This window comes from Chelon labrosus (genome assembly GCF_963514085.1).
Source record: "Chelon labrosus genome assembly, chromosome: 2".
Lineage (NCBI taxonomy): Eukaryota > Metazoa > Chordata > Actinopteri > Mugiliformes > Mugilidae > Chelon > Chelon labrosus.
Genome location: NC_140338.1, coordinates 3,968,771 through 3,984,404, shown reverse-complemented (window position 1 = coordinate 3,984,404; position 15,634 = coordinate 3,968,771). Strand labels below are relative to the sequence as shown.

Here is a 15,634-nt window from a genome sequence, read left to right as displayed (position 1 = left end):
TTTAGCTGATGATGAGGAGGAGTAGAGGTTCTGCAGGTAATCTGGAATAAATCCATTCTCTCTGAGCATGTCTGCTCCTCGTAAACATCAGATGAGGAGACCAGGAGGGACAGAAACATGGAGGTAGAAAAACAAGATGAACCAAGATGGAATCAGTAAGGACAGAGACGATGGAGACGTGGAGACATCTTGGTCATCTTCTTCTTTATCCTTCTTCTACTATCTCCTCCTTTTTCCACTCTTTCTTCTTCTTCTCCTCCCTCTCTTTTTCTTCTACTCCTTCTTCCCCTCCTCCTATCTCTCCATTCTTCTCTCACCTTCTTATTCTCCTATCTCCTCTTCTTTCTCTACCTCTTCCTCCTTCTGCTTGTCCTCTTTTTTCTCCTCCTCCTCCTCCTCCTTCTTCCTCATCTTTCTCCTCCTATCTCTTCATGCTCCTCCTATCTCCTCTTCTATCTCTTCCTCTTCCTCTTCTCTATTTTTTCTCCTCCTCCTCCTTTTGTTCTATTTCCAGTAGATGAGTTAATAAAGTGGTTGATGTTTAGATGTGAACACATTCAGTCTCCATGTTAACAGCTGATTGATCACAGCCATTGATCGGGTCCACCGTTTGCAGCTGTTCTCATCCTCCTCCCGGGCCGAGCCCGTGTCCTCGCGTCGACCTCGTGTTCCTGGAGAGAGACGACTCTGGAGGACGTCCAAGATGTTGAACGCTGATTTACTGCAGGGACGGTTTGTGAGGAATGTCGGCGCTGGAAGACGCTCCGTGTCTCGGCTGAGCTGTAAAAACAAAGGCAGCTGAACTGGAACGACCGGCTGCTGCTCAGCTTTCAGTCCTCAGTCGACTTGTTGCGACGCGTTGACGCCAGGAACGTGTTTTCAGTCACAGCGGAGGAGGCTGAAGACTAAAAGAAACGGCTCAGAACATTTTAAGCCAGCACTTGAGATCTGATCTCAGTTTGTCTGTCTGTAAATAAGCAGCGCCATCATGTGGTCAGTAGAATATTGTACCAGCTGCTGTCTCTAATGGATCTCTACCTACTGCTGGATCAGAACCATGAACAGCTGGTTGTTGACTTGGAGACATGATCCAGATTTTGGAAAAAGATGGAAAGTCTTAATAAAGGTAAAAATAAAAACACAGCTCATACATCAACGTGATCACATCAAGCTCCTTATTTGATAAAATACTACGTAAAAACTAAAATAGTGAGCAAAGAGATTTAAATGAAACGTGTTTGAAGTGTGCTGTTTGATTGTTGGGTTTATTGTGGTTAGTATGTCTATGTCAGGTGTGAAAGATCACCTTTAACACTGAAATAACTCAACAACATTGACTTTTGATGAATGAATGGAGGCCCCGTTCACACCTCGCAAAAAACAAAAATCTGTCCTGAGCAGAAGTTGTGCTAGACTTTTTCGTTGTCTGTCATTTTGACTGACAAGGTCATAAAAATCCCGTCATAATCTTATTTTTACCCGTCACTTTAATTTTTAAAAATGATAATAAAGACATTTTCAATAGCATTTAATTTTCATTAAAGTTTCATTAACTTTAAGTAGCCTACTTTTTCAGAACAGTATTGACTTTAAATGGTAACCAAACACGTCAAACCGACACGTCTTGTCCGTACTCGGAACGGGACTGCTAGCGTAAACAGCCCTTAGACGGTACCGTAGGGTTGAAGTGCTTCGATGGTATGCAAATTCCACTTTGTTAGCCGTTAGCTGTATAGACATATATACAATATATATATATATGTCTATGGTCTATGGTTAGCCGAGCTCTGACGTGTGCATCAGTGTAATCGGCAACTGACAAAAGGTCTGCGATGTTTGGAACGCAAACTGCGATGAGACACAAGAGACAATTAATAAGGTCACTCGCCACCAAGTGGTTAGGGGTGTGAATTGCAATCTGTCAAAATGACGGATGGCCTTCAGATTTTTCCATCACATTTAAAAAAAAAACGGTCAATGACGGAAAATATTCGGTTAATGCGAGCCCTGGTCCTGAGTGAGCTGATCACAAGTGGCCAGCTTTAAGTACATGTGTGAACAAACCCAGAACAGAGGGAGGATGAAATTGAGAGACCTGATCTGGAGGTGGTCTGGGACACGTGACCTCCTTCCTTTGGTAGTGTGAACACACAATGAGTCCTGGGTCACATTAAATGTCTTGCTGCATGCGCACTGAATCTGAAGGAACCAACAAACAACACGGATCGTTTTATTTAACGGATCTTTTATTTAAAAATGCAAACAATTAACACTCGACTGTGGTCACGTCGACACCGACTCACCTGAGTGAGCAAACAAAATAGTTTCACCTGAAGAATATAAGGATTAGAAAAGTCACCCTGTTTGAGCAAAAACAAAAACTTAATCTGTTAAAAATATAAATTACCACTTTTATTTACATCCGCTGTCACAGAACGACCAGCGACCGGTTCTCTGAAGCCGATCGATAAAAACAAAAAATTAAAAACATCCCAAGGTCGTTTCTAATCTGACACGAAATACAATCACAAGATTCATGGTCCTCAGAGGACGACTCCTCCTACACTTCAAGTCAGTGCTCTCACAGAATGATAAAATCTCCAGCGTCATGCTTTGTGCTTTTTGTGAAATGATGGAGATGATTTTGATCAGAATCTGAACGTCTTTACTGTCCTGATTCTGAAGATGATTTCTATGTCGCGGGAAATAAACAAAACATCTGCAAATATTCATTCTTACAACATTTTAAAATTTGTCTTAAAGCAGTCACTGTCTGAGACACCAATTAATCCGTCCCGTTCATTGAAGGAGGTGACTGACGTTCGCTGGTCCAGCGTTCCCGCCGAGACAGTCGGTCCAATCGGTCCTCGGGTCAGTTCTGATTGGGACTCCTGCAGTCAGGCGGGTCCGAGCGCTGCATCGAGGCCGGAGCGTCAGGCCGACATGGGCTCGTAGGTGTGGAAGTGGATCCCCTTGGAGCAGGTGATCTTCATCACTGCCCCGTTCAGACTGGTGTCTGTGATCAGCTTCATCATCCCCTCGGCAATCAGCTCCGGCCTGGAGGCGAAAGAACGAAAAAGACGCGTACAACGTCACGTTTCTATCTTTGTGACCCAAACCCTAATTATAACCTTAAAGACCCGTCTGAACCGTGTCCACCCAATGAACCAGGACCCAGGGTTATAGGCTACACGTCAACAGGATGTGTGGTGTTTTTATTAAATTCAAAAAATGTTTGTTACTATGGTTTGACTGCTTCAACATTACCCACAATCCTCCAGAGAATCTACTCTTTCCATTGATACCAAGCATCACATTGATAAACCTTCAGACTTGGTTCTAGGGTTAGGGATCCTGTCAATGGAAAGTCCTCCCAAAAACAGAAACACTAATCTGTGTGTGTGTTATCAGGAAGTCCTCTGGTCACAACCCCCCCCCCCCCAACTGCTTCCCAAGTCCAGCTCCTCAGTCACTGCTCCAAATAAACAGCCACGACGTTTCCTGACGTCCAAGAATGTAATCAGAGCCGAGACCTGGAGCTATTTAGAAAACTACAAATGCAGAACAACAACCCAGAGAGGAGGAGCGGCATGTTATTAGAGCAACTAAACATTAACCATCCTGAAAAGATCTAGAGAGCTCCATGAGGCCTTGAGGAAAAAAAAGGTTCCTGTTTCAATAAAAGATGGACGGTCCTCATAGATGGCCTTGAGCACCTCAAACCCCAAAACTGATCAAACACATGAAAGAGAAATATTATACTCACGAAAAATGCACCAATATTACATATCAGTGAGGTGCTAAAATAAGTGAACCTCTAGGATTATCAAGGCCAAATTAGAGGCATGCATTCCAGCATCAGAGCCTCATCCCTCCATTAAACATGGGGGTGCTAATGTCCTGGTTTGGGCCTGTTCTGCTGCATCTGGACCAGGACGGCTTGTCATCACTGATGGACAAATGAATTCTGAATTCTATCAGTGAACTCTAAAAGAAAATGTCAGGACATCTGTCCATGAGCTGAATGTGAAGAGAAACTGGGTCATGCAGCAAGACAACGAGAACCAAGAACACAAGTGGTTCTACAAAAGAACGGTTAAAGAAGAACAAGATGAATGTTTAGGAACGGCCAAGTCAAAGTCCTGACCTTAATCCAATAGAAATGTTGTGGAAGGACCTGAAGCAAGCAGTTGATGTGAGGAAACCCACCAACATCTCAGAACTGAAGTGGTTCTGTTCTGAGGAATGGGCTAAAATTCCTCCAAGCTGCTGTAGACCACTGATCAGCAGTTACCAGAAACATTTAGTGACAAGGAGGTCACAGCAGATACTGGAAACAACAACTTATGAACTAAAAATTAATTTTCTTGAATGAACAAATACACTAGTATAATATTTCTGTTTGACCTGAGCTGATCACATCATAGAGTGAAGTTAACGTGAGGCCATCCAGCTTTCAGCAGGATAATGTTCCTAAACAAACCAACTAATCCACCAGCAGAAACATATCCAGGAAGTTCAGGCGACAAGTCTTAAAGGGACTTACTGTAAAACTCCGAACTTGCTCATGCTGCGTTTGAACTCATCCTTGAACTTGACCAACTTGCCCATGTTGTCCTCACTATTCACCGAGTGCAGCAGAGGAGTGTCAACGAAGGCCGGACACAAGGCGTTGATGCGGACGCCGTAGTCGCAGTGGGAGGACGCGTCCTGCAACAAGAAGGCCATTGAGACACCGGCGCCGTCACCTGAACGTTTAATGTTTGACATTGTGTGTTAGCGTCTTACCGCCATAGCTCTGGTGAAGCCAATGACTCCATGCTTAGTAGCGGTGTAGACGGGCTGGTGGGGGGAATGCATGAAGGCTGAAACATAAAGAGACAAACAGAACATGAACCGAAAACCTGCAGTTCCTCCAACGTCCACCAGAGCTCCACCAGTGAGTCAATCCTCATAGACAGGTTTACATCCTGGTACTAAAACAGTTTTAGTCTCGTAGTGACTGGTGGATGTTCTCACAGGTTGCTAGCTGACTTTAGCCTCAGCTCCACCTCTTTGACCATTTTTAGTTAAGAGGAGTCGTACAAATATTGAAACTTCCAGAGACGCTACACTGAGCTTCAGAAATATTCAAAAATATTATTCTTCCAAGCCTACAACCTAATAGTGGCTCCTTCTAGCGTCCTAGCATCCAAGCTAATACTGGCTCCTCCTAGCTTCCTAGAATCCCAACTAATAGTAACTCTTCCTAGCTTCCTTGCCTAGCTTCATAGCAGCTAATAGTAGCACTTCCAAGCCTCTAAGCTAATAGTAGTGCTTCCTAGCCTCCCAGCTAATGGTAGCTCTTACTGTTTCCCCATTTGAATGACGAACACAGACTACTGTCACCTGCTGGTATGGAGACAAATGAAAGGATTATCTTATTTTATCTTATCTTACGTGAAAACAGAACCATAAACAAACACATTCTTGTCCCAGGACGTGTGACCATGTCTGGACAAGTCTGTGTTTGGACAGACACTGTCTGTAGGACGATGTTATCGCTGCAGATAGTGGAGGCTATCTGTTCCAGAGCTACAACACGACGAGCTACGACGAGCTACGACTCTGGACTCTTTCAGGTCAAAGTTCAGGATGTTCTCCAACACCAACTCTGAAGGTTCATCCTCACAGGAAGAGACGAAGAGTCCACTGGAGACCATGAATGAAACTTGTTGACACATGACTCTAACGTTCACCTGAAGGGAACACTGTCAACCATTTTGGTTCCTACCATCAGATCCTCTAAGATGAAGAGAATAGGAAGAGGAGAAAGAAGAAGAAGAGGAGGAAAGAGGCAGAAGAGGTAGAGGAAGAGAAAGAAGAAAAAGAAAGGAGGAAGGAGAGGAGGAAGAAGAGGAAGAGGAAGAGAAAGTGGAAAAAGATCAAGAAGAGTAGGAGGAAGGAGAAGAAAGAGAGGAAGAAGAAGGTGGATAAAGAGGAGGGGGAGGAAAAATAAAAACGAGGACATAGGAGGAGAAGAAGAAAAGGGAGGAAGAGGAGGAGGAGGAGGAGAGAAGGACATAGGAGAAGAAGGACAAAGAAGAAGACAACCAAGATGTCTCCACTTCTCCATCGTCTCTGTCCTTACTGATTCCATCTTGGTTCATTTTGTTTTTCTACCTCCATGTTTCTGTCCCTCCTGGAAACTCCTGGATGTTTACCCCACGAGGAGCAGACATGCTCAGAGAGAATGGATTTATTCCAGATTACCTGCAGAACCTCTACTCATCATCATCATCAGCTAAACTCTAGATTCTGAGGAAACTGAAACTCTTCCAGCTTCAGCTGAGTCAGATCTGACTTCAGATTTCTGAGCTGCTCTGGCCCGAGGCCGTCCAGGAAACACGGGAAGAGAAAATGACGGCGGTGGGAAAAGGCAGAGAGAGGAACTAAGTTTGTCTCCTTGTGTGATAGAATCCAAACAGGAACAGAGTCGCTCTTATCAGCTGATTGTTTGCTGACATTCAGGACGTCCGGTTATCTCTTCGTGAAGGAAACTTTGAGGAACTTACCGTAAATCCTCTAATAGAGGCCCGGGCCTTTATTTACTCAAGCGCATCGCGGCCCAGGCCTTTATTGGAAGGAGGCCAGAATTAGAGGCAGGCCTCAATTTCTATTTGAGCAAAACGAACTACCAGTAGAATGAATAAAAACAAGATTTTGTGTCTATTTGAACCTATAAAATATGAGAGAGGGCGCAGTGAGCACTGATTCCACGACCCCAGGGAAGCGGCGAGGTGAGATGCGGGGGGTCGCTGTAAAGCTCGCGGCCGGAACCGGCGAGCCACCTTCGCCCCGAGCACTTCCAGGCCGACCAAGAGCCGGTCGCGGCGCACCGCCACGGAGGAAATGCGCCCGGCAGGGGCCGGCTGACGCCGGGGAGAGGTCCTGCACACCGTGCCGCCGAAACCCTGACCCGCCGAGATGGTTCTAATAATAGCCCCGGCCACTATTACCTCCGCTGACAGCGAGACCGGCCAATGTTGGAGACCCGGCCGGTAATGGAATACAGGCCAATATTAGAGGATTTACGGTATCTCTTTTTTATTATTTTTTACTCTGTAATTTGAGACTGTCTGAGAAATAGAAGTCCAACATGGTCCGTCCTCATGTTTCTCTCTCTCAGTTTGTCTGAGATTAACAGGAAGCGTCCACAGAGACAGCTTTGAAGAGCAGTGTTTGTAGAGAGGCCTGGCTTTGGTTCATGTCGTCCTACATCGTCCACCTGCATCAGACTAAATCATACACTCAGAAATCAGTGTGAAGAGGTTGGATTCACTCAGAGTTCATCATCCAAACTAAGACAAGATGATGACCTGGTTGTTCAAGTTCACTTCCTGAACTCAACTTCCATCCATCATCCGTCCATCCATCGTTGGAAAGTTTAAAAAGTGTCGATGAATCAAGTTAATCTCAGAGATTATCATTTAATTTGCAGAGACAACGACGACTGATGAAACTCTTGGAACATTTAAACATGAGAAGTGGACGAGGAAGGAGCAGATGTGGCGTGGAGACTAAACGGGTTCAGTCAATGTTCAGCATGATGCTGCCACCGCCATGCTTCACTGTGGGGAGGTTTGAGATGTCTTCCAAAACACAGCATCCAGTCCGATAAACAAAAAGCTCCATTTTGGTTTCATCAGACCAAAGAACCTTCTGCTAGTTGAAGAGTCTCCTACGTGTCTAGTGGAGATTACTAGTCTCCTTCTGAGTAGTCATAGGTGTCTTGGTGTCCTCAGGTGATCTTAGTCACTTTAGGGGAAGTGAATACTTAAAATGACATAGTAGACATCTGTAATAAAGAGTTTTTCTTATTCGTATATTCGTCAAATTATAGACACCATGATTCCATTTAAGAAAGCAACAAAAGGGGGAAGCATCCGGTATATAATCTGTGGCAGCGCGTCAGACCAGATTAATTTGATTTGCTCATAAATTCCAGACAAAAACTACACATGAGCAGGTGTTTGTTACCTGCCATAGAGGAGACGTTGATGATGGTGCCTCCTTCCTTGCCGTACTCTTTACTCATGTGCTCCAGAGCCAAGTAGGTCCCTTTTATTACAGACGTCTGAGGATGAAGAAACAGGAACCACAACGGTGAAGTAAGCAGGAAGTGAAACACAAAGTCAAATGTGAGAAGCGTCTGATCAGCTCAGATGTTTCTAGGTTATATATAGATAGTAGATAGATAGTAGACACTGGTGAAGCTGATCATTAAAGTTCTCAACAAACAATTTCCATTTCTTCACAAAAATGACTGAAAACATTTTAAGATTTTCATCATACGTCCCGAAAGTAGACAAAGACAACCCAATCAAACACATTAAACGGAAAAGGTGCCAATATTACAATATCTAAAGTGATTCTGTTCTGAGGAATGGGCTAAAATTCCTCCAAGCTGCTGTAGACCACTGATCAGCAGTTACTGGAAATTTTTAGTTACAAGGAGGTCACAGCGGATACTGGAAACAAGGAGGCACTGACTTTTACAACTCCCAGATATGAACAAATTATTAAGTTTCTTTAATAAACAAATACAAAAGTGTAATATTTCTGTTTCATGTGTTTAACCGTTTTCTCTTTGGGTGAAAATGGTTAGGGTTACATTTTGAGTCATTTGTACATTTTTACTTAAGCTCAGATTTCCTGGAGCTCTGGTTTGGATTCGTACTGCAGCAGCAGCAGCAGAAGAAGAAGAACTACAGGAAGACCACAGAAGAAGAGGAGCGCCGTATCACGTAGAACCACATTGGGGGTGATTTTAGAACATATGGGTCACTGGTTTGAAACCTGTCTACATCCACAGTTTAACCACCCCTCTTCCACCTCCACAAAGCTGCCCATCGCTCTGACAGTGCTTACCTAACTCACCTTCCTTGCATGTGTGCTCAGCTCAAACAAACTTTAAAACATTGCTTTCTGCAAATGAGTGTCTCTTGTTAATTAGAAGACGTTCAGGGAGGAAACCCACGTTTAACCCGGTTAGCGGTGCTTCGAGTGCGCCTCAGATCGTATCTGAGATCAGAATGAGGAACGACTGCTCAGACCGAGCCCCGAGGACCAGCAGCTGATAAGGTCTATAGATGGGGAGGCACGTCTTCGTCGAGTTATAGACAAACAACCACAAACACAGTTAAGATCCTGTCAGCCTGTTGGTTATTCACAGCTGTTTGGCTCTTGACGTTTTTTTTGAAAATGTGACTCTATTTAAAAAGAGTCAATAACAATCAAAACAGTCTCAAGATTCTTTACACAAGCAGACCCTGAAACCTTCGAGGCAGCACGAAGACGACAAAAACTCCCCTTCAACAGGAAGAAACCTTGAGCAGCTCGTATGGGAGGAAACATCTGCTTGAGGCCGGCTGGGTGGAGGCAAAAAAAAGAAGTCTGTATTTTGTTAAGGATTAATGAGCAATTTGCAGCCGCGTTTCATTCAGACAAAATAAATCCATCTGATGATAAGTGATTTGGGGATTTTTTGGTTGTGAGAGAAGCTGCAGAGAGTTTAAGGATTTGAGTTTTTCTACATTTCTGCATAAAAATTATGCAAAACATCAGAGGATTCCTACACAAGTCCTGAAAGTAGACAAAGAGAACCCAATCAAACACAATGAAACACAAATATTATACTTTGGTATCTGATTAGTTTGGAAAAAATGAGCCAATATTACATATCAGTGAGGTGAACCTCTAGGATTACAAGTTAATTTCAAGGTCAAGGTGTTTCAAATGATATGAGATGAGGTGTCGTTTAGGTCCTCGTTTATTGTTTATTTGTTTATTCAGGAAAACGCACCAATATTACATATCTGTGAGACGCAAAAGAATGGTTGGGGGGAGGGGGGCCTCTTTTGCTGCATCTGGACCAGGACGTCTTGTCATCACTGATGGACCAATGAATTCTGAATTCTACCAGTGAACTCTAAAAGAAAATGTCAGGACATCTGTCCATGAGCTGAATGTGAAGAGAAACTGGGTCATGCAGCAAGACAACGAGAACCTAGAACACAAGTGGTTCTACAAAAGAACGGTTAAAGAAGAACAAGATGAATGTTTAGGAACAGCCAAGTCAAAGTCCTGACCTTAAGAAGAAAGGTCAGAATAGAAAAGTTGTGGAAGGACCTGAATCAAGCAGTTGATGTGAGGAAACCCACCAACATCTCAGAACTGAAGTGGTTCTGTTCTGAGGAATGGGCTAAAATTCCTCCAAGCTGCTGTAGACCACTGATCAGCAGTTACCAGAAACATTTAGTTACAAGGAGGTCACAGCAGATACTGGAAACAAGGAGGCTCTGACTTTAACAGCTCACAGATATGAACTAATGATTAATTTTCCTGAATAAATAAATTAATGGACAAGGTTGGGTTCTCTTTGCCTACTGTCTGGACTAAGGACTGGGTTAAGACCGGCTCAGGTGACTCATGTTTGCCAATAACACAGCAGAAAAACTCCTCCAGAAAGGTCAAACTTGTTTTTCCTACTCAGCAGGAATGAAACTGCAGAGTAAGTTTAGTTTGGTTTTTCTTCAGAAAGAAAAGATTTTTAGTAGGAACACGTGTGGGTGGAGCCTAACAGATCCCCATTTAGAAGTGAAGACTTGGAGGAAACGTCTTCTAGAAACTCAACAAGTGCTTTGTAGATAAACTGTGACCTAGAGGACTGAAAACCCAGACTATTGACCACGTGAAGCCTGACGTACAAAAATAATTGTTTTTAAATTGAAGTGCTTATAGGAACCCTTTAAAACATTTCTCTTGGACTGGTTTTATGACCTAATAAAATCAGTTTCTGTCATTTAATTGTGTTAGTCAGAGTCTTAGAGAATCAAATGAAACCCTTAGCGTTAGAGGGTGTATTTTCATTCTGCTGCATCATTCTTCCGATAAAGGGACCGGTTTGCTCTGATTTTGCATGACACCCTTTATCTTGAGTATCGTGACAGAAGAAGTGAATCATGAGGGCGGCGTGTTATTTTATTTAAATTTAAACGTCTGTGTGCAGAGTGATGTGTGTTGGTATCAATGAGGCTGATCTCTCTGCAGCCGCTCCCGAGGAATGTTTTCTGTTTTCTGTCTAACGAGATCATTCTGATACAAACTGAGGTCACGGCCGCTTTGTCACCCTCAGAGATTTTTAGAAAAGAATCAAGAAACGCATTCCTGCAAAAACTGAGATAAACGGACCAAACTGTACATGTTCTCTTTGTATCTATACAAATCTACGAGTCTGGAGAAATCTGCGGATTCTTTGAGAATAGATATATTTACTAGTTTTAGTCAAATGTTCTGCCACAACATTATGACCACTGACAGGAGAAGTGAATAATATTTAAACCATCTTGTGACAATCCAGTGTTCTTCTGGGAAACTTCTGGACCTGGCATTCATCGGTGTGGATGTTACTTAGACATGTAGCACCCACCTAGACCAGACCAGGCACCCCCACCCCATAGCAATGACACTCCTTGATGGCAGCAGCCATTACCAGCAGGATGCAGCCTGACACAGACACACACACAAAAACACTTTAGGAACAACTAAAAAAAATAAACATGAAGAACAGCACAAGGTGTTGACCTGGCCTCCAAATTCACTAGATCCCAAACCGAGAGGCCCCTCCCCTCAAAGACCCCACACTAAGAACATTCTGTTGATCAGACACCACAGGACACCCTCAGAAGGCCCATGTCCATTCTCTGATGAGTCACCACAAGGGAGACCTACACAATATTAGGAAGGTGTTCATAATGTTATGCCAGATCGGTGTATATTCCTTATTTTAAAACACCTTTTTTTTTTTTTTTTTTTGAAGTACAGTCGGCCGTTGTTGCGTCATCTTACCAGGTTGACTTGTATGGTCTTCTCCCAGTCCTTTTCATTATTGATGCCGGCGTTGTTGATGACGATGTCCAGGCGACCGAACTGGTCCACGGTCCTCTGGAAGGTTTCTGTTTCACAGAGATAGTCAAATCAAAACTGTCCATCTTTAAATCCCTGTCTTCACATCTTGGTCTTAATTAAAATGTGTCTCCACATGCGTCCCCAGCCAGCACTCGAGATCTGATCTCAGGTTTGTGTGTCTGTAAATAAGCAGCGCCATCATGTGGTCAGTAGAATATTGCACCAGCTGCTGTCTCTAATGGATCTCTACCTACCGCTGGATCAGAACCATGAACAGCTGGTTGTTGACTTGGAGACATGATAAATATTTTATATAACAAGAAGAAGAAGTTCTGACGCTACAGGGGTGTGGTTTTGGTTTAAAAAAAGTAGACCAAACCCTCCCATGGCGGCCATTTTGTTGTAAACTAATTCAGCTGCACAACACTCATCATGATGATGCAACCTGCTCACACCACATCCATTGTTAGCCACTTCATTAGCCAAATTAAGTTAGCTGCTATGTTAGCCTACACAAGCTAATAGTAAGCCCATGAAAGATAGCATTATTAGCATGAACAAAAAAATGTTAGCCGCTATATTAGCCTAAACAAAATAATGTTAGCTGCTATATTAGCCTAAACAATATAATGTTAGCTGTTATGTTGGCATACACAAGCTAATAATAGCCCATGAAAGATAGCATTATTAGCATGAACAAAATAATATTAGCCGCTATATTAGCCTAAACCAAATAATGTTAGTTGCTATGTTGGCATACACAAGCTAATGGTAGCAAATGAAAGATAGCATTATTAGCCTAAACTAAATAATGCTAGCTGCTATATTAGCCTAAACAAAATAACGTTAGCTGCTATGCTAGCCTAAACAAAATAATGTTAGCTGCTATACTAGCCTAAACAAAACAATATTAGTTGCTATGTTGGCCTAAACAAGCTAATAGTAGCCCATGAAAGATAGCATTATTAGCCTAAGCAAAATGATGTTGGCCTAGACAAGCTAATAGTAGCCTCATGAAGATAACTAATTTAACTCCAAGGCGCTTAGAAATGTGTCTGTCCAGAAACAGAAACAGTCACTTCCTCGTTCATCGTCTCAAAGACGTTTTAAAACCAGCGTTCAAGCCTCATCTGACAGATTCGATCCAAACGTTTTAAAAAATGTCTGGATATTGATCTAACGTCTCGCTTCTCTGTTGCAAACTAATTCAGGTTCAGATGCCTGTCCATCACCACGTCCATTGTAGCCTAAAGAAGCAAACATTAGCCGCTACACTAGCCTAAATAAGCTAGCATTAGCCTCGGAAAGATGACTGATTCATCTCCACGGCGCTAAAATGACGTGCTACTCTTCTGTCCATCACCACAGAGACACTCTTTACACCACAGACCACACTTGTAGGCCTTGGAAGCTGAAAGAAAACTTGAATTAAAGCATCGTATTTTATTATAAATGATAGTTTTCAGTTTTTGAAAAAAAAAAAAGAAGCCCAAAACATGTTCTCACTTTGTCATAGTGCATGTTTATTGAGCACTGATTTTAAAACTCTACAACAAAAAAGTGAGCTGCAAGTGACTCAATGCTGCAAAACTCTTTGTCCTCGAGTTAAACAAGTAAAACAACATATGTTTTAGTTTCTACATGCAGAGAGGAAAATCTCTCTCTAAAATATTTATGAAAGAATTTGTGTTTTTTTCCGTTCCTGAAGCCAGCGTGTTTAGTTTCCTCGTGGTTGAGGCCAAACTGACTTCAGACATGTTGGCTGGATATAAACAGTGAGAATGGGGATGGTGTTGAGGGAGGGGGGGGGGGGGGGGGTACAGTAATTGTGGTGTTACACAATGAGGCCGGCGGCAGGTTGTTTATGTGAGCGCACTGACGTATTCCAATAAATGTCTTGACAGCGGTTGAAACCTGCATGTCTGTCAGCACCTGCTGCATTCCTGCCCCAGCAATTAGAATCCAACAAACCTGCTGACAACGTTTACACAAGAAACGCACAGAACGAGACACGTAAACAAGATTAACCGCACACTATTACCCAGCCACAGCAAACAGCATTCCTCAGCGTTTGCCTGCAGGGGTTTCGCTCCAGTCAACGGCACCTCGTTCCAAACTTCTTCACTAGCTCTACCGCTGCCTCTCCTCACCCAGACACGCCCCATGCACAAGCGAGACGGATGCTAAAGAAAATAAACCAAGCGCCAACACCTGAGTGTAACTGTGACTCTGTCCAGAAATAGAAACAGCCACTTCCTCGTTCATCGGACGCTTAAAAAACCAGCGAGTTAAGGCTTCACACTGCGCCTCTCACCTCTCAGAGCGTCTCCGTTGGACACGTCGCACTGGATGAAGGTGCACTGTCCCTGCCCGAACTCGGCGTCCAGCTGCACCTTGCACTCCTCGCCGCAGGCCTCGTTCAGGTCCACCACGGCCACCTGCAGGACGAGACTCTGCCGGTGAGTGTTTGAGCTGCAGAGGTTAATTTAAGGTGTTTGGGTTTCTGCAGCGCTCTGTGGTTTAACAAGGGAAGAAATGTGAAGCGCTCAGCGGCTACGGCTGGCTCGTCTGCACCGCTGTCAGCCCACGCCGTGAAACAAGGTCTCAGAAGCGCTTATTGAGAAAGAGCTCGAACAGGAGGAAACCTGGTTTTAATCAACATTAGGAGAGAAAGGCTGATGCAGGAGCAGAAGCTTTGAGTCGGTGCGAGGGTTTAGTGCTGGAGATGACCCACTGACCTTGGCTGAGCTGTTCAGCAGCGACTGGACCACGGCTCTCCCGATGCCCTGAGCCCCTCCGGTCACCAGAGCCACCTTCCCATCCAGAGACATGATCCCGGCACCTCTTCGTCTTCTTCTCTGCTCCGAGTCCTCAAGCACATGTGTGGTTTTCTGGTGTTTTCACTGTTTACCCTCCCTTCTCCCCTCCCTCTCTCTCTCTCTCTCTAGTTTCTCTCTCTCTCTCTAGTTTCTCTCTCTCTCTCTCTCCCTGCTTATCAGTCTACACAAACATGTGTGTCAGAGGGAGAGAGAGAAAGAGGCTAAGTAAACTCTGTAGAATAATAATTACAGGTTTTGATCCGAGTCCTGCAGCTGTTGCACAACATCAATGCTGCTCAGTGACATATTACACCAGGACTCAGGTCTCTACATGTCGGGTTGCGGTGTTTAACTCTTTAACCAGGCGAGTAAAAATACAGGTTTGCGTAAAGATTCTTAGAAAATAAAGCTTTCCGTTTATAGCCGAGCTTCAGGAACATCCCATACGCTTCCTCTTTCTCCCTTCCTTGACGGCCCGTACCCCCACCCTCCCCCCATGACCTTCTTATCGGACATCCTTCCTCTGTTCGGTCAGTCTGCAGATAAGTGTCCATGACTGGGATGAGGAACTTCCTGATCCAGGTGAGGTTCAGATACAGTCTGGATGGAACCAGAACGGGAAGACGTTCAAGGCACAATGTATTTCTGTCATGAACAGCATATTGTGATGACAGCAGCTTCTCGTTCGTTGAAAGAAAACCTTAGTTGTTCATCGCAAACACCACCTCTCCCTGACTTTCAATGTTTTCTGGAGCTTCCAAACTCTAGGGTGATGGGAGGTGAAGCTCGCCTAAAAAGACCAAATAAATCAGGACTAGTTTCAAAACTATTAGGTCCGTATTCAGGACTCTGCTCTCTACGGAATA

The 15,634-nt window shown here is 43.8% G+C and overlaps 1 protein-coding gene across 1 annotated transcript; it reads right to left on the bottom strand.

Moving 5' to 3' along the window:
* Window positions 1–2,225: 2,225 nt before the first annotated feature.
* Window positions 2,226–14,860, bottom strand: hpgd (15-hydroxyprostaglandin dehydrogenase). The gene is made up of 7 exons (XM_084555945.1): window positions 14,688–14,860; window positions 14,264–14,387; window positions 11,890–11,996; window positions 8,020–8,116; window positions 4,789–4,865; window positions 4,547–4,710; window positions 2,226–3,057 (listed from the first exon to the last, which is right to left on the bottom strand). The coding sequence occupies exons 1-7, from the start codon at window positions 14,778–14,780 to the stop codon at window positions 2,934–2,936; spliced, it is 786 nt and encodes a 261-aa protein (XP_084412071.1). The 5' UTR covers window positions 14,781–14,860; the 3' UTR covers window positions 2,226–2,933.
* Between the last annotated feature and the right edge of the window lie 774 nt (window positions 14,861–15,634).